This window comes from Cyrtonyx montezumae, unplaced genomic scaffold (assembly GCF_038088225.1).
Source record: "Cyrtonyx montezumae isolate F1298 unplaced genomic scaffold, pur_monq_1.0 scaffold_3, whole genome shotgun sequence".
Taxonomy (NCBI): Eukaryota; Metazoa; Chordata; class Aves; order Galliformes; family Odontophoridae; genus Cyrtonyx; species Cyrtonyx montezumae.
In genome coordinates, this window is record NW_027072034.1 from 29259291 (window position 1) to 29279581 (window position 20291).

General features: G+C 44.1%; 1 protein-coding gene across 1 annotated transcript in view; it reads left to right on the plus strand.

The window, feature by feature from the left end:
* Positions 1 to 5934: 5934 nt before the first annotated feature.
* MCF2L (MCF.2 cell line derived transforming sequence like) overlaps positions 5935 to 20291 on the plus strand; it is a 141303-nt gene continuing 126946 nt past the window's right edge. The window contains exons 1-2 of the mRNA XM_065741056.1: positions 5935 to 5967; positions 13383 to 13581. Coding sequence (XP_065597128.1) covers positions 13404 to 13581 — 178 coding nt within the window. The 5' untranslated portion in view covers positions 5935 to 5967; positions 13383 to 13403. The remainder of the gene's footprint in view (positions 5968 to 13382; positions 13582 to 20291) is intronic.

The following is a 20291-nucleotide window of genomic DNA, read 5'->3' on the forward strand; positions in this document are numbered from 1 at the left end:
CCAATGCTTAGGTAATGTTGTGGTGGCTAATTTGTCATGGTTTATACCCATGTTGATCTGAACTATGTCCTGTAACACTGCAAAACTGTAGGACCCGGAATATACAATATGAAACATGGCTAGGGGTATTTGCTCATTCCTTAGTTTTAGGAGTATATATCTGCATTTACAGACATATTTCCTCAAACTTAACTCCATCTGGACACAGATGAACTATTACGAAGCATGCACAACTACTGAGCAGTTCCCAAACAGAGAAGGATATCATTTTGATGCTGACATTTTTAATTTACTTTTAAGTTTTTCCCCTGTAAGTCTGCTTTAGCACTCCGTTTTCCTTCTCAAGAAGGAAACCATTCCTTCCCCGTGTGAGCAAAGCACAGTCCATCACAGGGTAATGAGGAAGGTCTTTTATTTGTGCCAGCTCACAGCTCACTGAACAGGCAAAGCAGAAGGTCTGATGTGGCATGATCACCACCACTGCTTACTGCCCTGGTCACTTATCCAGAAAATACGGACACCCCACTCAGCACTGAGAAGGAGGCTCCTTTCCCCACCTGCTCTCCACAGCCTCTCCAGCATGATGAATCTCTGTTACAAACCCTGTTTTCACACCCATTTATGCTAGTTGCTCAGAAAGGATACATGATCTGATGAGACTTATTTAATTTCTTTCACCATAAAAAGTTGTGGTTTGAAGACACTGGGGAGAAATGATTTTTTAACCCATTAGATTTACTGCAAACTACCCGCGTCCTAGAATTCAGCTTGACTGACACGTTACTGACACTCTGAGGGCCCCCAGGGCGAAATTCTTTAAGACTGACAGTATTTGTAAGACAAGAGGAAGTGTCATTTTTCATATTTACCCAGGGATTTGATGGTAACATGGAAAGGCAATGGATATTTCGATTCTGCCACACGCACGCGCCAAGGAAATTAATATCCATATCTGAAAGATACGTTTCCCTCATCCTGTCCTTGCAATGCATCAGGCATGATGACAGCCTTCAACGAGCGTTTGGCAACGTGCCACCCTCCTTAGCCTATCTGAATATTACTCATGCCGTCAACTTCAGCATCTTTTATTTCCAGATGCAGTGCATGAGAACCATCTGCCAATTCCTCATTTCCAAATATGCACGAACACTGAAATACAAAAAGCTGGGAGAATGTCTTAATTTTACTGTCAACTCATCTGTTCAACCACGAGATCTCCCCCTTGCCCATAGTTTAAGAGTCACTGCCATTTTAGGCCAGTAAATGATTGTTTTGCAGAATATACTTGTGCTTTTCAGAAGTTTAATATCTAACCACCCTATCAACTTCTTAATCATTTCACTCTATGAAGATCTGCATCACCTTTGCTTTTCCCAGAGGAGCATATTTAACAATTCTGATATGTCCTAACGGACTTATATCGAGCTCAGGCAGTGTGGATGGAGTTCTGCCAGTTTAAGGTGGAAAGCAGATGTTGTGCAAAAAGGCCCAAGCAGTGCTGCTGGGCACTGTCCTAGGATATTCCTATCACTCATCTGTTTCCTCATTGTCTATGTGCAGGAACTACAGATTCAGTATTAAAATGCGTTGGCTAGGAACATATGATAGTAACATGAAAATAAATTCCTCTTATACACGGAGTTCACTCATGAGGATTGACGTGTCGATGTGATAACTGCCTGTTTTTTCACCAGTTGCCCGTAACCCATCTTTTACATGTAAAAGTAAGAACTGCCATTTCACATGTATTGCATCTCACTGTTGTATCACATTGCTCTGCAAAGGTTCGTGGGCTGCCACTCCATTTATGCTCTACCACTGCTCTGGATGTAGTCAGCACAAACGTGTTCTTCTTTACTACCTCTTCTTTTTTTAAAGAAATTCCGCGCTTTCCAGTTCCTAACAACTTCTTCCCCATCCCTGGAGACACTCAAGGTCAGGTTGGATGGGGCTCTGAGCATCCGGACCGAGCTGTGGGTGTCCCTGTTCATGGCAGGAGGTTGGACCAGGTATCCTGTAAGACTCCCTTCCAACTCAAACGGTTCTGTGATTCTATGAACTCAACGTCAAAGTTGATCCAGGAAGACAAGTGTGAGATTCAGGTTCAGACACAGCTGTGTCTACCATGCAGGTGTCTGAGCTGCCACCAGAGCCAGCAGAAGATTCCCCACTAATAACAGAGTACCTACAACTTGACCTACTGTTAATCAATCAAGACATTCAGCCTGAGCCCTTTAGTAATTACTTTGTTTCTTAGACATCAGAAATGTTTTTACTTCTCAAGTATAAGTAACAGTACTGAATGTAAGCACAGTGAACTCCATTAACAATTTCAGTTCTTTCTTAAACACTTGGAAAGCCAGGAAAAATATTAACTAAGAGGAAAAAAAAACCATACAGCAAAGGAGGTTTCACATCCATATACAAGCAAAAAAGAGACAAAATATCCTCAATGCTTTCTCTCTCTCTGACAGCATAGAAATAGAAGCACACAAAGTTTGAGCAGAGATAGGATTTGGGGCTCCTGCAGAAGCCAGCAGTAGGATACCTTGCAGCCCCGTTCTCCCACATGACTTTTGTTGTTTATGGCCATGTCCCCAATATGCTCATTAGGACTAATCTTATTTAGCTGGCAAGGTTTGGACATCACGTGAAGCTGAAAGGTTTTACAGGACCTAAGCACATTTAGAGCGCCAGCCCAAGAATCTCCTCGCTTTCCTTTGGATGTACTCAGCATGCAGGTTGCAGACAGACCTCCCAGCACTTCTAATGGATGAGGGACAACTAATGAGGCCTGGCCTGACTCTTGTAACTGTGAAAGGAAGGAAGGGAGGAAAGGAAAGGGAATCATTTGCTCCACGCGTCACATACTTTGCACCAAAAGTTGGAAGATTCTGGTTCTCTGCCAGCTACAGAGGAAAACAACAGGACAGATTTTCCATGGCTATATCCAGCATGAACATGCTTGCAGTCTCACATATTTGCTAAACCAAGGTTCAGGGAGATGCTTGCCCCATAGATTCCACCACGTCCGTGGGGAATCATTTCCCACTGTGGGATCACGGAGCGTGTGGGAAGCACCACCTGCCTCTGCCAGGCTGCTCCTGGGAGCTCGGCTGTGCTGGCTGGTGATGGCAAACATCAGCCTCACACCACTGCCTGCTGCTGAGTGCCCCAGCGTTGGTTTGGTTAGAGCGAGAAAGCAGCATGCCTTCTGCTTTTCAGAAAAATGGGGAGCTTTTTAAGCTGCGCTGTTAGAGCAATGGAAGTCTTTGTCCACGTGAGCTATGGAGTCTGGGGCTTCCCACAATCCATGCTCCTGTCACTATGGATTTCCTAGGGCTTTCCAAGAGGTAGGGCCGACAGAAGGATTTTTCTTTCTTAGCAGATTCCCCAAGACACTTTTCTTCCTGCTTTGTTCATTCTCCCAACTCCTCAATTGCTCTGTGACTAGCTCAGGGAGATAAACAGGAGAAAACATCCAACAAGTGCCTTTGTCTCCAGAAGTCCACACGTCCTAACCCAGGTTGTGACAGTTCTTAAGCTTACTGTGCACCTAATTGTGCTGAAAAGCCCACATATTCTCTGGCAGCAAGCTAATGACAAACAGCAAGCTTAACACTGAGGCCTAAAAATAGCCTTCTGAGTAAGAGTTCACCGCACTACGTCCCTCAGCTTCCCTCCCATGTCGTGGGAGCTGAGCATGACCGAGGCGCTCCCTGGTCTTAATGTGGAGCAGAGGACAGAAGCAGGAGGATTACACAAAGCTACGTGGTTTGGGATCAGCCGTTCCTTCAGCCCTCTGTAGCTTCTCTGCCACCACCTCCACCTGTGACCCCCACACATCCCCAGGCTCAGCAGCAGAGCAGGTGACCCGCAGGCTGACACATCAGTGAGCTGCAAGCCTCCATCTCCAGCACGACACAAAGCCGGAGCCCAGCAAATCTGGGTGAGGACTTGGACGAAGATTTCAGTTCTGCTCCAGGGCTAGGTAAAATGTCTCCCATTCTACTATCTGGTTTTTAAAGCCTCAACATGAGCACTGCTTTTTGATCAAAATGAGCTCGGGAAGGGACTCAACGAGCAGTTGGTGTGCCCGTTTCTTTTTCCTCATAGCCAGTTAGCTTTCGTCCCAGTCAGTGCACACCTTGAGCGACTTATCCATTTCATTTCCCCACAAACCAGGTCCTTTTGGTGCAGTCCTGTTTGTTTCAGCAATTGTCCTGGGTTTCATCAGGAGCTGGTGGGCACCAGAGCATTGCGAGGACAGCAAAGGATCCCCTGGCCACAGCACGCCGAGCCTTCAGCTGTGCCCCTTTGGTGGAGCAGAACATACCACAGACTGAACATAGTAAGGGCCGCTCTGGCTGTTCTAGGTCATCCAGCTTAAATTTTCAACCATAAAATAAGCCTGCAACCAAGAGTCTTTCTATTATTCATGGAGGAAGGGCTGTTATTTTTAGTGAGTTCTTAAGATTCGTATTGAGGTAAATATTTCATGCCAGAGGAGGAGGAATTTCTAGAGATACTTGAAGCCACCAGCATGATTGTGTGGAGTCCCCTGAGCCTATGAGTCATGTTTGTCAACGCTCGCAGCGTAACAAGGAGACAGGCGAGTTTTCTGGGAACATGTTTTCCTCACATCTCGCACAAACATGGAATTTCTGCAGCCTACCAATGGGATTCTCTGAAGTCTGCTCCCCATCTCTTCCCACTTCATCCACACCTCAGTGATGCTAGCCACTCGCAAACCATTTAGTCCAGCGCTTTATCACGCAGTCTGAAATGAGATTTAGAGAGATTGAGATGTGCCTTCCTATCAATCAAAACCACTCGGCATCGCTGGCTGAGATCTGTCTTAGTTATAAGAAAGAGAACCACCAGTCTGTTTGAGACCTGCAGTGCCTTGCTGGGTTTGTTAGACCCATGAGGATGTTTTATTTAATGCAGAACAAACAACATTTGAGAAGAAACAAAACAGATCGTTCATGAAGGATTAAATGTCTCCCATAAATTGTCACACTCCTTCCCAATACGACCATGTCTTTGCAGAACCATGGGGGTTGGAAAAGACCTCTGAGGACGCCCAGTCCAACTCCAGCCCACCCCCGCCATGCCCAATAATTAAATCCTTCAGTGCCACATCAACGTGGTCTTTGAACACCTCCAGGGATGGTGATTCCACCCCTCCCTGGGCCGCCTGTGCCACTGCCCCGCCGCTCTTTCCAAGAAGAAACACTTCTTCATATTCAACCTGAAACCCCATCGGTGCAACTGGAGGCCATTCCCTCTTGTCTCATCACTGTTACCCAGGAGAAGAGGACGACCCCCAGCACACCACAAGCACTCTTCAGGTCAGTGCAAAGAGCAATAAGCTCTACCCTGAGCCTTCTCTTCTCCATGCTGAACAGTCCCAGCTCCCTCAGCCGCTCCCCATCACACTTGTGCCCCAGATCCTTCCCTGGACAGGCTCCACAGCCCCCGTGTCCGTCCTGCAGCGAGGGGCTCAGCACTGCGCACAGCACTCGAGGCGCGGCTGAGTCCAATAGGGAGATGCAGGCGCTGCTCTCCCCGCGGTAACCCCACGAGCTCCAGGTCCCGGAGTACTTTTCCTTTAGGAAGTTTTTACTGCTCGGGAACAGCCGAGTAAGAAAGCAAACAAACACCGACTGCGTAGTTATCGCGGGAAAAAAAAACAAACAAACAACACAACTATTTCGCTTCCAGTTGTTCAAGCGTACCACCGAGAAAACACAAACGCGGCGGCACAGGTGCCCCGGGCCGAACAAAGGGCCGCGGGCGGGCAGCGGGGCGCTGACAAAAGGCGGCCGCCCACCGCCCACCGCCCACCGCCCGCATCCACCTCCCCGCGGGCGGGGCCCCGCGCTCCGCCGGCCCCGGGGGGAGGCGCTGCCCCAGTCGGGCTGCGGAGCGGCGGCGGTCACCTGGTGCCGGGCAGGGCGCGGGGTGAGTGCCGCCGGGGGCGGGGGTGGGCCGGGCCGGGGCGGAGGGAACCTCAACGCCGGGGCTCCGCGGGCCGCCCCGTCGGTTTCGGCGGTCGCGGGTTTGGGAGGCGGGGGAGCGGAACAAAGGCGAGCCCGGCAACCTGACTGAAAGCGAGCGGGAGAGAGAACAAAAAGATGCGGCGGACGCCGCGGGGCGGCATCCCTTCTCTCCGGGGCGGACTCGCCGCTGCTCTCCGGTTCCCCGAGCGGGGCTCCTGCTGGCGGGCGGGTCGGGCGTCCCGCTGAGGGAGACAAAAGCGCTCCGCTGCGGCGGAGCTGGTGCGAAGGCGGTGCCCGCCTGGGAGAGGGATGCTCGGTGTCGCGGATCACCGGCGCTGGGCGTGCGGAGTAAACGAGGCAGCCGTGCTGTCTGCGGGCTCGTCGGTTCCGTTTGGTTTGGATTTGCGTTTGCCATCCCGCAGCAGAAAGGGGGGGGGTTTGTTTAAAGGCGTTTTGAGCTGAAAACCTGGAAGAATAACGTGAAGCTCTTAACGACGACTCGCTTGCCAACAGGTTTGCTCTGGCAAATCTTCTGTTTCGTTTTAAAAGCGATTTGGCGGTTTCAGAAAGACAGAGGGGCTCAGAGAAGCCACTAAACACGTGGGGTCGGGCAGCCACCGTGCGAGCCCTTCTCTGCCTTCATCCCCTCGCTATGCGCAGCATCCACGCCGCTTTTTTTTCTGTTGAACTTTGATATTCACGCATTTCGGGTAGTGTCCAGGAGTTTTACTTTACACTGCTTCCACAGACTATACAATAGTAGTTACAGGCAGACGTCACACAGAAAAGCGTTTCTGTGCACATCAGCGTTGAAGCTGGCATGTGTCACCCAGAGAAGCTGTGGTGCCCCATCCCTGGAGGCACTTAACCCCAAGTTGGATGGGGCCCCGGGCAGCCTGAGCTGGTGGGGGCAGCTTGGCCTATGGCATGGGGTTGAAATGAGATGATCTTTGAGGTTCCTTCCAACCCAATCCATTCTGTGACTCTGTACCACTGAAGTCAGTCAGGAAGGTGAGCAGCAGCATGCACTGTTGAGGCTTTGCTGGAGGTTTCTAGCAGCCCCCAGTTTAATTGTCATGAAACATGCGTTTACTTGAAACTTCTAAGTCAGTGCTTCTCTAAAGATGGAAGTTGTTGTCAATTACCATTTCTAACAAAATTACTCTGCAGGGTAAATCTATGAGAACTTCGTTAGGAACTGTTCAGCCTGGTTACTTACTATTACATTAAATTTAATCCCATGTGGGCCAAAAGGAAGCTTGCTGCCCTTCTCCTGAAGGATCTCTTTTGTCTTGTTGCACAAATTGTGCAGGCATGGGGGTGGTGGCAGTACTCCTCATCCCTATTGGGCAGGCAGCAGGAAAAGCTTCTTGTTCTCAGCAGACCTCAGCTGTGCTGCTTTCCTGGCTGTTATGGTAAAATTTTAAAAGATCGTTCTTATGGGTTATTGCAAAATGCTTTTGACTTCTGACAATCTGAGGTCAGGTAGGAGGAAAAAGAGAAGGGACTCGTGCAGTAGGTGTTCTGTGAGCCCTTCGAAAACAGACAGCCTCTATGTGCTTGTTAGAAGGTCTGTGGGGCGAGGTGACCCAGCCTGTCCCCAGAGCCCAGGCCATGTGAGCAGAGGCATGCCACAATGGGAGAGAGAGCTGGTGCTATGTGGTCACTGAGCTATCTTTCCCAAGGGCTTCATCCAGAGAGAGGTCTCTGACATTCTCAACGCTGATATTGCAGTGGTGGTTTCCATAATAAATGAAAAATGAGCAGAATGTGCCATGTATGTACTGACCTTCAGAAAGAAGCATCTGTTTTGTTTGTCTCAACAGAGTTAGCTAGTAGCTAGGGTTTGTGTGCCTGGCCATGGGTACCTCTGAGTTAAACACCTGTACGTATAGAAAGGCTTCATGCTGATGGCAGCATCTTATTTGTGGCTTTGCACGTGCAGGGTAATGTGTTGGTGAGCTGGGAGCTCAGGTGTAACAGGAGGAGAACTTGAATAAGGGGAGGTTTTCAGTGTTTAAAATACAGGGTCAAGCACCCAACCATCTCATTCTCCATAAAACGCTGTGAAGTGCTGACAGCTTCTATTGTATTTCAGGCCTATTTTAAAAATGAAGCAGGGCCTGTCATTCTCTGAGGCTCTGAGGAAAAATCTCTGAAATATGATCCAAGTGGAACCAGATACAGACTATGAGCAGTTCTAAAGAGACGTCAACTGTTCTCCATTCCGTTGTCTTGAGGTGTCAAAACCAAAGGACTCAGTGTTCAGGCTGCTGTGATGATCTGATTCTTGGTGGCTGCAATGAGAAATGAGTGGGAATGGGAACTTTGCAGCGTGGGGGCAGTGTGAGGGGGCAGGAGAAGAAATTTAGGTACCTAATTCTGAAAGCTCAGTTTTCAGGAATGTAGGTGGGTTGGTGGGAGTCTTAAAGTCTAAGGAAAATATGGATTGCTAATAGTGATCTCTAGGCAACTAGAACTTTATAATATGATGCCTTTCTCATGTTAACATTCTCTGAAAGTAGGAACACTTTGTCAACCACCATTAGACATGAGGTTTGTACAAAACAGACAAATCCAGTACTGTATTAAACTTGAGGACCTTAGTTTTTTTTTTTCTTTTCTCTGATGGATCATTGATGGAGGTGCTTGTTGTCTCTGGTCCAGATGTGTAAGGGTCTTGAGATGTGGCTCACAGTACGATGCTCGCAGCTGATGGGCAAGGAGGAGGAGGATGTTCCAACTTCTGTCCATACATTGTTTCATACATCCAAGGAGCTCTTTCCTTGCCATCACACCCTGCTCGCAGGGTCTGGAGCCATACTGGTGGTGCCTTTTGGAGCCTGTAGCTCCAGAAAGGGGGGCAGGATTTAACTCTTTGCATGTTGCTACTCTTGCACATGCTTGCAGAATGCTGTAGGGAGGATTGCTTAAGTCTCAGGAGGACTAAGCCATGCTCTGTGGTATGTGTTTCTTTTCTTTTTCTTAAATGTCTTAAAATGCAATGCACAATTCTGAACTAGCTATCAAGAGATAACATTTTCTTGTATGGCTGCCCCAGAAGGAAGCAGGAAGACAGCTGAGGGAATTGCAGTTAAACATGTGAGTGTTCCTCAAAAGAGTAATTTCTGTCTGTAAGATGAAAAATTGAACAAATATGAAAGCACTTCTCTTATTAAACCCATTTGATTTTCTTTTGAAGAAGCCTCAGTTTAGCCCTTGCTAAGCAGTCTCACAGTTTCTTAGAAATTAGCATTTCCTGCAGAAGTCTGCTGATTTTTTTTAATGCTTTGTGGAAGATTTTTTAAATAAAAAATGAGAACATTTGTCTTGAAGGACTACTTAGTACTCAAGTTAAATGTTGTTCAGAGTAAAGCTCCAGATGAGGAAAAAATGTAATCTTTAAACTGATTACATTTTTGATACGTGTGCATGCCCTAGAGATAGAGATGAGCACGTCTGGGGTTTCATTGCTATTGCTTTATTCTTCTCTGAGCAGAACGTGAAAGGACTGAGGAATAATAAGAGTAGAAATTCAACATCTCCATAGGCAGAACTTCATTAGTTGGATTGATGTTAATAATATCCAAAAAGCACTTCCCTGTTTTGATTATGTGATCCATTCTTATTGCACACTACTGGTAATGTATACAAAAATGGGTCTTTGTCGTGTAAGCTCCGATTTGTCCACAATTGCTCTATGCTCTGTCTGAGTGGGAAGGGCCAGTGACCCTTGGGAGGAATGTTTTCCTCCAGTGAATTTTGGAGCACTGCAGAATCATAGGGGTTCAAAAGGATCTCTGGAGATCATCTAGTCCAGTCTCCAAGTGAGTTCTTAGACATCCCAGTTTAATGTCTGCATTGAAGTGGGAGGCATCTAGGCTGTCATCTGTGTGTACCCATGTGTTAAGCAGTTTCTCCATATATTGTGCAATGAGAAGAATGACCAGCCAGTCTTTCAAAGTGCAGTCTCTGTGTTGTGTTTAAATCCCTTCTAAAGGAGAGAAGTCTTGTTTAGGTCTATCCCAGCCAATGGGGTCCCATTCAGCCCACTTTTCCTGCAGAAACCTACACAGTGTACTGATGAACTCCCAGTCTGTCAGATGACATTGCTGCCTAAGCCAACGTGGCTGCACAGGTTGTGATTGCAGGCTATAGATGCAGGTCTGTGAGGCAGCTGGATGCCTTAAGTAACTCATCTGCTTTTGAAGGTAATTATTAACCATTCCCTTTGCAATGTTGCTCTTGGGTTAAAGGGAGTTTTTGGATTGGAAACAAATTTGGTGCAGAGCAATTGAAGTACAAAGTCTTGCTTGCAAAAATCGTTGCTGTTTTATGAATTTCACAGGCACTGATTGAGAAAGCCTTTAGCCCTTAAGAGATAGCACGGAATGCTCCCTAGTGTTATTTCTTAATGTTACATATTACTGCCTTAGTGGCCCTGCACGGACCTTGTCAGCCAGAGTACTGCTCACAGGGGCTGAGTGCAAGAGCAGGGTGCAAGGGGCAGATTCCACCAGTGCTCCCAGGCATAGCAAGCAAAGGACTACGGTGAAGAGCATGAAGATCCTGAGTTGGGTCTGAAAGCAGGGCTCCAGCACAGATCTGAGGTCTGCCCTTGGGATCCAGGCTGGAGGCAGCCACTCCTAGGTTGTAATCATTAGAACTATAGAACATCCAGAGTTGGAAGGGACCCAGAAGAAAGGTCATGGGGTCCAACCCTTGGCTCCACAAAAGACCACCCAAAAGTCAGACCATATGTGTGAGAGTGTTGTCCAGATGACTCTTGGATTCTGGCAGCTTTGGGCAGTGACCGCTGCCCTGGGGAGTCTGTTCCATGCCCACTACCCATTGGTCAAGAAACTTGTCCTGATATCCAGTCTGAGGCATAAGTTCGGTCCTGGGCTGAACTTAAAGGTGGGTAGTGGTCTTGGTTGATACAGGGCCAATGCAGTCCGGCAGTGCTTTAATGCACTGCTAAGTGTATCTAGTTTCTGCCTGTGCTTTTCCTTGGGTGTTTAACCAACTCTGGTATCTGCAGTCTGGATTGAGAAAACAAAAAGTGTTGGTTTCAGCATGCAAAACTTTATTTATTTTTTGAAGCAACCCCTTCTTAGATGGTTTTCCAATTTTTTTTTTTTTTTTTTGCTTCTTTTTGTTGTTTTCCTTGTTACATCAGTCTGGTTGTGGGCATTAGTTTATCTTAAGATGTTTTGAAGCAACCAAAATTTGTGTCTGCGGAATCATTGCGGTGATCCAAGGGGACGTATATCTGTCAAGGAAGCTGTGACTACTTGGAATGTTTCGTGTTAGCTTTTAAGACAAAAGATAAGGTTTGATTGCTTCCCCTTTCTTAGATGTCTTTCCAATTTCTAGTCAGTCTAGCTCAAGTCAATCTTATGGGCGTCCCTATGAGCCACCTCCCTTCATGAAAAGTGTGAAGAATGTATGTAGTGATTTTTGTCTCAGCCTTCTCCTCCATTTCCCAGGCTGTGGTTTTTTGGTTTTTTGGTTTTTTTTGTTTTTGTTTTGCTCTGGGGTCCCTGAGCCATTGGCTCAAAAAGTAGGTTCCCATTACTGCTCTTAAAATCAAAATAAAGAAAAGGAGTAGGTCAGGAAACTTAATTAAAGTAGAATTAAGGTCAGAAATGTGTGTCTCTAGCTGCATGTTTGGATATAATTATTTCTGGTGATCTTTAGGAGTTTTCATTCCTTAAGGAAAAGCAATAAATTAGAATTTTATTCTGAGAGTAATTTGCTGATTACTGAAGCGTAGATCCAGCTGCATTTCAGTTTAACCTTTCATAAGAGCCAGGGGAAAATCCTCTGCAACTTTCTGAGTTTTTTCTTCAGAGCAGACTCCTCATTCCCTGCCCCAATTCTGGGGGCAAGAAAAGGAGAAATTTGGGACCAGAAACTTTAAACTTCTTTAAGTGACTTTAAGGAGAAGAAAACCTATTTGTTAAACATCTCAAAGGTAACTGAAAGAAATGCCACACCACTAAAAAATCTGTTCAAGTGCTGTGAAGCATTTCTTTCATTAAAACACCAATGTTGCTTTGTTAACCTGTGTGTGCACATGTTGCCCACTTGTATGCAGCACATCAAACGCTCAAAGATGCAGCTTAAAAGTAAATGCTATTACGAGCAGTGTATGTGCTAGTGCAACTGTACTAAAGGCAGATTTCTACTACCTGTGTGACAATGGGGATGTGTGTGCTGGGCATGGGAGGCTGGGCAGCTGCGGAATAACTAGAGCCCATTGCTTGCAGCTGTGTTTCCAGACCACTGACAAATGTGGCAAAGCGTCAGAAGTCTGGAAACAGGAAAAGGGAAAATTGTAGGAACTGTAGCACTAGCTAAAAATACAGTGAAACTGCTATCTTTATTCTGGTGAGAAGATTCACCTTGCAGAGATATTTCAAGCACAATGTTAGAACAGGAAATCCTCTCTTCTTTTGAAGAACTGAAATAAGAGTCTGAGATGCTAAATGCTCCTGACGTGGCCCCTGGGAGATCTGTTGCTAAATAATGTGGGATTGACTTTTGCTTGTTTGTTTTTAAACAGATAACTCACTTACATCAAGCTAACTTTTTAATGGGGTTTAATTTCTTCAGATCTGTGAAGTTGTCACATTTTAATGTAATGTGCATTTTGCAGCATCTCTAGTTACAGTTTAGCAAGGGGGTGTTACAGTTACAGTTTGGGAGGGGGGGGGTGCTAAGGGTACTCCTGTCCCCTCCCTCCTGCTTGGGAGGGGCAGCTCCAAGGCCCTGGGCACCAGGTCAAAGCCAAACCTGACTGATCTGGCACCAACCATCAAGTTTCCTACAGTTCGTGTGTCTATTAAAGCTTCTCACAGTAAGCTTCCCATATTGTGGGAAGCATTCTGTCATGTTTTAATCCTTATGTTAGTTTGTTTTTCCCCAGCTCTGGGGTGCTCTTTCACCTGGTTCAATTGGCTTTCAAATATTGACTCAGTCTTCTGAAAATACGAAGTGACATTGCTAATTTTTGCCTTCATACAGGTGATACAAGGACTACATGAAATTCGGTATTTGAGTATTGGTTTTTGTGCGTGTGACTGGCTTATTGATTTAAAGTATAAGCACTTTGAAAAGCTACAGGATACTCTTGAGGTTATTCTTTTGGATACAGTTCTGTGGGTGGCTGCTACGAATCGTATATGACGCCACAGATGCGTATCATAAACTGCATATATTTGTTTTCTTCAGATGAAACTGAAGGTACCAGTAATCTGTTTGTAACTTAACGTTACTTGAGGGTTTTCTTTTCAGTAGTTATGACGTTTTTTGGTTTTCTGTGTGTGTGAGTTTGGGCAGCGAATGATTTTTCTGTTTGTTTTTGACTTACAGAAATCAGTGCAGAGCCTTTTCATGTCTGACTATTGGTGCTGGAAGCTGGTCCCGTGCAAAGAAACCAGAAGCTGTAACTGTTTTGCAACAGCCAATCAGTCTAATGAGGAGAAAGAAGAAGACACGAACCACCAGGTTGTGGTGTCAGACGTCATGCAGCTTGTGCAAGACAAGCAGGAGGTGCCAGAAAGTACAGCAGGTGAGAAAAACGTGGTGTATTCGGAAGTGGTCCTGCTGACTGCCAGGCTGTACGAAGGGAGGGAGCAATGGCTTTGGGAATTATAGCACTGGTGTCTCATCACGAGCAGTGAGTATAGGGAAGGGAACCCACATAAAGCAATTGCCAAGTATTGGCTTGGGGGAGGTGGTGTCACAACAGAAACAAATGTCTAGGTGCAGTCAGCATGGAGTGAAGGCTTTTACTCAGGGGTATTGATGCTTGTCATAAGAAATGAAAATAATTGCATAAATTAATTGTTTTATAGCAAAAAATAGTCATCCCAGAGAAACCTGACCTACCTTCCTACTGCTTTAAAATCATGCACTAGAGGAAGTGCTCAGAGAAGCAAGAACAAAATAACTGCACTTTATCATGCATTTGTTGCTGTGGTCCGTAAGCAGGAGAAAAATGTAGTGAGTGCTGGTGTGTAGTGACAGGGATTAAGTGAGTTTTCCTCTGCCATCTTATCTTACATTTACTCATATAGAAAATTGTTACAGGCCTTTGCCTTGCTACTGATGTAGATGGACTACAATGCTATAATTCGATAAGCCTTTCTAATGGATAGTATCTGGTCCTTATTCATACGAATTCCTTTGGTTTTATTAAGTTACTTGTGTGTGTGTGTATGCAATTACAAAGCAGGGTATGACTTCTTTACGGTAACAGCAAAAGAAAGAGGGTAAAAAAAAGTGGTTCTTTCAGCCTGAATAAGCTAATAGTGCTGGTGCAGCTACAAAAATGTTCTGTAGCTTAGCAGGAAGCAGTTACTAGAGCATTCATTTTATTCCTATACTGGGGAGGTCTCAACCAGGGTATGTTTCTTTTGAGAGCAACGAAGAAAAATGCAAGGAAAAAAAGAAAACTAAACTAAACTCTCAGAAATTTCAGGGTTGGTCAGAAGTTGACAAAATAGGACTTCTGTGGAAAAACTGAAGGGAGAAAACATGTTCTCTGTTTTTGGCTTCTGTAAGCCAGTGTGAGAGGTCTCACTCTCTCTTGCAGTCTGATAATACTGTAGTATGCAGAGGATCTTGCTGCTCTTCTAAGTTAAACAATGTGTTGCCATTGCTGAAGTTTTAATGCCTTTGTTCCCTCCCCAGGAACTCATCTGCTATGCTATTGATACTGTATTAACAGCAGTATTTTTACTGCAGTGTTTTTCTAGAAGTTAATTTAATTAAGAGTAGGTCTTCCTTGTCTGTGAATTTACACATTTTTTTTTCTTGAGGGTATTTTGCATCTTGGAAGACTTAAAAGCCTAGTTTGGGAGCTGTAGATGGGGAAACGTGAAACAGCTTCAAGCAGAACATAACCAAGATGAATACAGGACAGTGTCCAACTGAGCTGTGTGTGCTACTGCCTCATTACAATTCATGTGTGTAATACGTACGCCTATCCCACTCTGCAGAAGAGGTTGGAAAATGCAGAGCATGGAGAGGATGGAGTTGTGAAAGGCAGTCACAGGTCTTTAAAAATGATAATTATCCTGCACATCTACCATTTCTCAATGCCTCTCACATTGTTCTGTATGGTCTGTGTTGAACTTCAGGAGCTGTGCTTGGAGACCTATTTACATAACATTGTTTTACTGGGGCCTTCCTGGTCTGATGACAGCCACCTTAAAAATGATTGTAACCCTTTTTGTTTCCTCGTTTGCTTGTTCCGTTTAGATCTGTTTGCAGTAAGATGTGTTTTTCTCCTCATAACCTCCCCCTAATCCAGCGGGGAACCAGAGGGAACTTTGAGACTTTGTGGTGTCAAAATTTGCTAGTGTAACATCCTAGAAACCCTTAATTGCTGCTGCTGTAACAAACAGCAACAAGGGTGTTACTGTCTTCTAAGTTCTACTATGGTACAGGAATTATCATGACTGCTTAGGCTTTGAGGAATCAGGATTACAGGTGACTGTTGATTGCAAAGCATGATGTCTTGGTCTGAACTTACCTGGGAAGATATACTTAATGAGATGAAAATATATTCTTTCAAACATTTTAAATTACGGTGGGTATTTATTCACAATTTTACACAATTGCAAGGATTTTTTATGTAAGAAATTAAATGGCAGCTGAAAAGACAGCTGAGTGAATATATGATGTGCCAATTCTAACAATTGTAAATGTGCTGTATAACAAATCATCAGCTGCTTTATTCACAGGCACTTGAAATGCTCATCTGTTACATTTACTTGCTCTTGGAAATAAATGAATTTGCAATTTATGATTTTGAGATAATATCATTGTTTTGCATATATAAGCACCACTGTGGTCCTTCTGAATGGGCTGTTCTATTCCTTGATGTCTACCAATACAAACTTCAAAAAAATCTTAACTAAAAAGTAAGAGATTTAAAATGACATCTTAGAAGCTTCATCTATTGGCATTTAAGTGTGACAACATTGAACTGGTGTGGTTTTGGGGAGAAGCCCTCCATTTATGCAATATATTTGGAGAGTTCTTTGATTCATGAAGCTGTTCATATTCTTGAAGACTCTATCATACTCAGTATCTCACTGGAATTTTATTTTACTTGTCAAGGTAGTGTACATTACCAACACACCCCAAGTCACTACTTGATGGAAAGCTTTTTCAAAGGATTACTTATAAGCTGGGGTTAATACAGGTGGCTGGTATGTATAGATAATGAGGCTATAAATACCAAGCAAATACTGTTACTGAGGTTGTTTGCATAATTTGAAAGAAAAATGTCAATTTAAGATGAAAATTTGTGGGGCAGTCAGGGACTTCTGTGTTAGACTTCCATCTGCAGCTGCAGAAAGGTTGTGGGTTTTTTTTCCTTGTTTGACATTATGTTGTAATCTGATTAACATAGGTACGTCTTCTGAGGAATAAAGATGGCATTACAAACATCTGCAGCTGTCTGTGCAGATGCTAAATAGCCCATGACCTTTCTTGCCTTTAGATATAACCAGTGGGGAGTCCTTAAGCTGTAATACACAAGCTACTTGGTGATATGTAGCACAGAGCTGGGAACTACTGCTGTCACTGTTGGTATCTGCCATAATGCTGAAGGGGGGAGCTTGAGTTTTATTATCTTTTTTTGTTGTGAACATAAAACTGAGCTTGCCATCTCTGTTGGCCGAGAAATTGTTCTGCTCTTTATTTCTCTGTCTGCTTGGTGGCAGTAGGTTGTCACTAAGGGACTGGCTGGATCTTACTGTGGAAGCTTTATGTCCATGTTGAGCTATCTGTTTGGCACTGTTTGTGCACAGTTAATATTTCTCAGTTTTCAAGGATATTTGCTTACAGCTGAACTCATTTTTTTTATAAGCAAATATCTTGACAGGTCTGTTCCTTTCCTGGCTGCACTGGGGCTGCTATCAGCACATGCATATGAGCAAATGTTTGTATATATTTATTAGCTGAAAGTCCTGTTTTCTACTAAAATTGAATTTGCATTGAAGGAATTTGGCAAATTCATAGGAATTAAACTCCTCAAAATGAGACAGTTTATTCAAATTAGATTTAAACATATTTAACAACGTAGAAAGGAGAACATTGGCATGGTACACTTCATCTGTATCGTGTTGCTGATTTAAGTAATGGAGCACGGAAATCTCAGCCTGATTAAGATTGGTAAGAGTCTTGTCAGGATTTTCATCCAAGTCTTAAGCTGTGTAGGTCTACCAGCCTCTTAGAGTAAGATGTTCAATATTAAATTTAATTCCTTCTTTCTTGGGGATAACAGCAAATATGGGATATATTAAAATAAATTCCTGTTCAGCTAGTGGCATTCAGTTCAAGAAGTTAGAGCTGAGAAGCTTTATTAGTGTAAGAAGACACTATTGAAATACCTCTCTCTAGCTCATTTTCCAGCTGGTAATGTCAGCAGTCACATTCAGAATATGTGCATGTGTATGTAAGTACTTCAATACCACGTGCGCTGAATTGCCTTAGAATTATCTAGGTTTGAAGAGACTTTCAGGATCATCAAGTGCGACCGTCACCCTGACCTACTGAATCTTACCACTTAGCCATGTCCTTTAGTGCCGTATCATCCAGCATTCCAACTCTGTGTCTGAGGGCACTGTCCAAACACTCCTTGAACTCTGGCACTCAGAGCTGTGCCCTGTGCAGCCCATTCCGTGCCCACCGCGCTGTGGTGCAGCACGGTCCCTAACCCCCAGCTGCCCCTCCCCTGACAGCTCCATGCCGTCCCCTGCTTCAATTTTCAGGTGTTCTCCATGTGGGAAGAAGTACTAGATGCCCGCTGAAACTAAAGTAGGAAAGTTTTGTCAATTCAGTTTACACCCTGACTTAAGTACCTTTGTGCTTTTGGTACCTTGTGTGGCTCGAAGAAATAGGAAAAGTGCCTAAGCAGAAGTATAATTGGAATTCAGTGGGTGTTGCATGTCTAACCTGTTCAGGCATTCTGTAAATCCCATATTGCTGCATTTGTAGATAGTGTAATCTTTGTAAATCTGCTTGATTATAATCTCTGCACAAGAAAAAGTGAATTCTATAATAGAAACTGACATATTCTTCTGAAAGGTGAATGCATGACCTGAGATGTGTCTTAGAGATGTGACTCATACGTTACAAGGAGCAGTCATGTGGTGGCTTTAAAACTCTTCCTGTGCTTCCATAACAGCAGGTGGTGCACTGGGTTTGGCACGTGGAGTTAAAGGTGTGGATATAAACACGAATTCTTGCATGAGTGCAGTAGAAACCATCCAAGCTACAAGCTTCTTATGCTGTTTTAATATCTCTCAGTACCACCTGTAAATGTTTATGTAAATAGTGATGAGTTAGATTGATCTGCGGGCTTCCAGCTGGGCTATTTGTCATGGAAATGAACTGCTTTCCCTCTGTCCTAGCAATATGCTGACTAGATTTGAGGTTCAGTTGTTGTTTCTGGCTCCAAGGAATTACTCAAGGCTGTATGATGCAAATCAATACATACACAGACTTGCCAGACTTACATCAGTGCACACTCTCCTGGTGTTTAAAAAGTCAAACCAGCTCTACAAGGGAGAGTGGTTTGATAACAGAAATATTGGAAAGTGATGAGAGAGGAGTTTTTATTTTTCAAGTATGTGTTTACTTCTGCATTTTGCTGTGACTACTCCAAGTGTTCATGTATGGAAAGTAACATATGTAGAAACCTTCCTACTGCTGAAAATATACAGATGTCACAGAGCTCTTTTTTACATTATTCCCTGGCACAAACTGCAGAGTAGATGCATGCTGATATGACAGGGTTTCTTGGCTGCTGAATATTAGGCTGTTTTAGAGTTAAGTTATAATTGGTTAAACGACCAGCTGCCAAAGGCAAACTTTTCCTCTAGCTGAAGATACGTTTGTTTTAATTGCTAGAGGCCAAAAATAATTTAATTTGGACATGCAATTTCAGTTACTCAGTGAACAGATCTATTTTCTCAGCTCAGCTTATCCAGGTCTATTTAAGCCTATCTGTTGATCATTAGGTTCATTAGAAAAACTGTGACTCTTGAATTACATGCAAAAAATAATTTTAAATTATTGCCTGTAGTATTAAAATATCATTTAAAATAATTTTTGAACAGTTTAATATTTTCCACTGACAGTTACAGAGCATCTTTTTGTATGGAGAGATGAAAATGGAATTGATACTGCATCTAGAGTCAGTCAATTTAAGCCCACTGCTGTCAGATTGGTGTGAGCTCTTTTGCAGAAGCTTATTTGGGGAAATGTACTTTTGGTAATCACTGTGCATGTGGTAGCCCTGTTGCATGTGTGCCTTCCACCCAAGCATCACCTTGGGGCAGAAGAGATACAATGAAAATGATGGATGGACTCTGTTTCCCTTTAGGAAAACAGCAGCAGAAAGTAAGCTGGGATTAACTGCTGCCAAGGAGACCAGTCTAAAAGGTGAAGCTTCCAGAGGAACTGCTTCAGTTTCATTTCTGCTAAGGTTTATGGGAGGCTGGAAATGGTTCTTGAAAAGCTAGGCGGCCTTACCAGCAGCTACAATGTCCAATAAAGTGTGTGGGTACATGCATGAAGTTGTGTATGTGCAGAGAAGCTGCTGGTGACCTTCATAGTGATGCGAGGGGTTGCAAAAAAAAAAAAAAAATCCCATTGGACCATAGCTAGCGGGCTCAGAAGCAGAATCAACTCTCTTAATGCAGCCTGAAAACATCTCCCTCTAACAGGATATGCACTAAGGAGAGTTCGTTGTGTTTTTGTTTGTTTGTTTGTTTGTTTGTTTTTTCCCCGGGTTAATGCTGGAATTTTTTGTCCACATGGCCAGGGCTGGGAGTCAGAAAAAATTCTGCAGAAATGCCCAATTACATACCTCGAATAAATGTGTTTTCCTTTTTTTCCTCCCTATAATTAGTTATTGTAAGGAACACCTCTTGTTTTAGAATATATATTCCATCCTAATGCGTTTCATAGTAATTTTCTGTTCCATTGGCCTAATTCCAGCTCAGAACAGCATTCTGGTGTAATGTATGGAGCACTTCATTTCGTGGAAGCTGGCCATGTCTGCCCTTTTTATTGCTATGAAATATATTTTCATAAGAAGGCTATAAATGGGATTCTAGTATCATAATGTGTGTGCAACCAGTCCTGGACTCAGAGTGAGCAGGTTATTCTCCTGTTGTGTGGTTTTTTGTTTTGTTTTTTTACAACCTGGAACATTCCTACAGGGAGCTTTTGTTTGCTGCACTTCAGGAGAAGATGCTC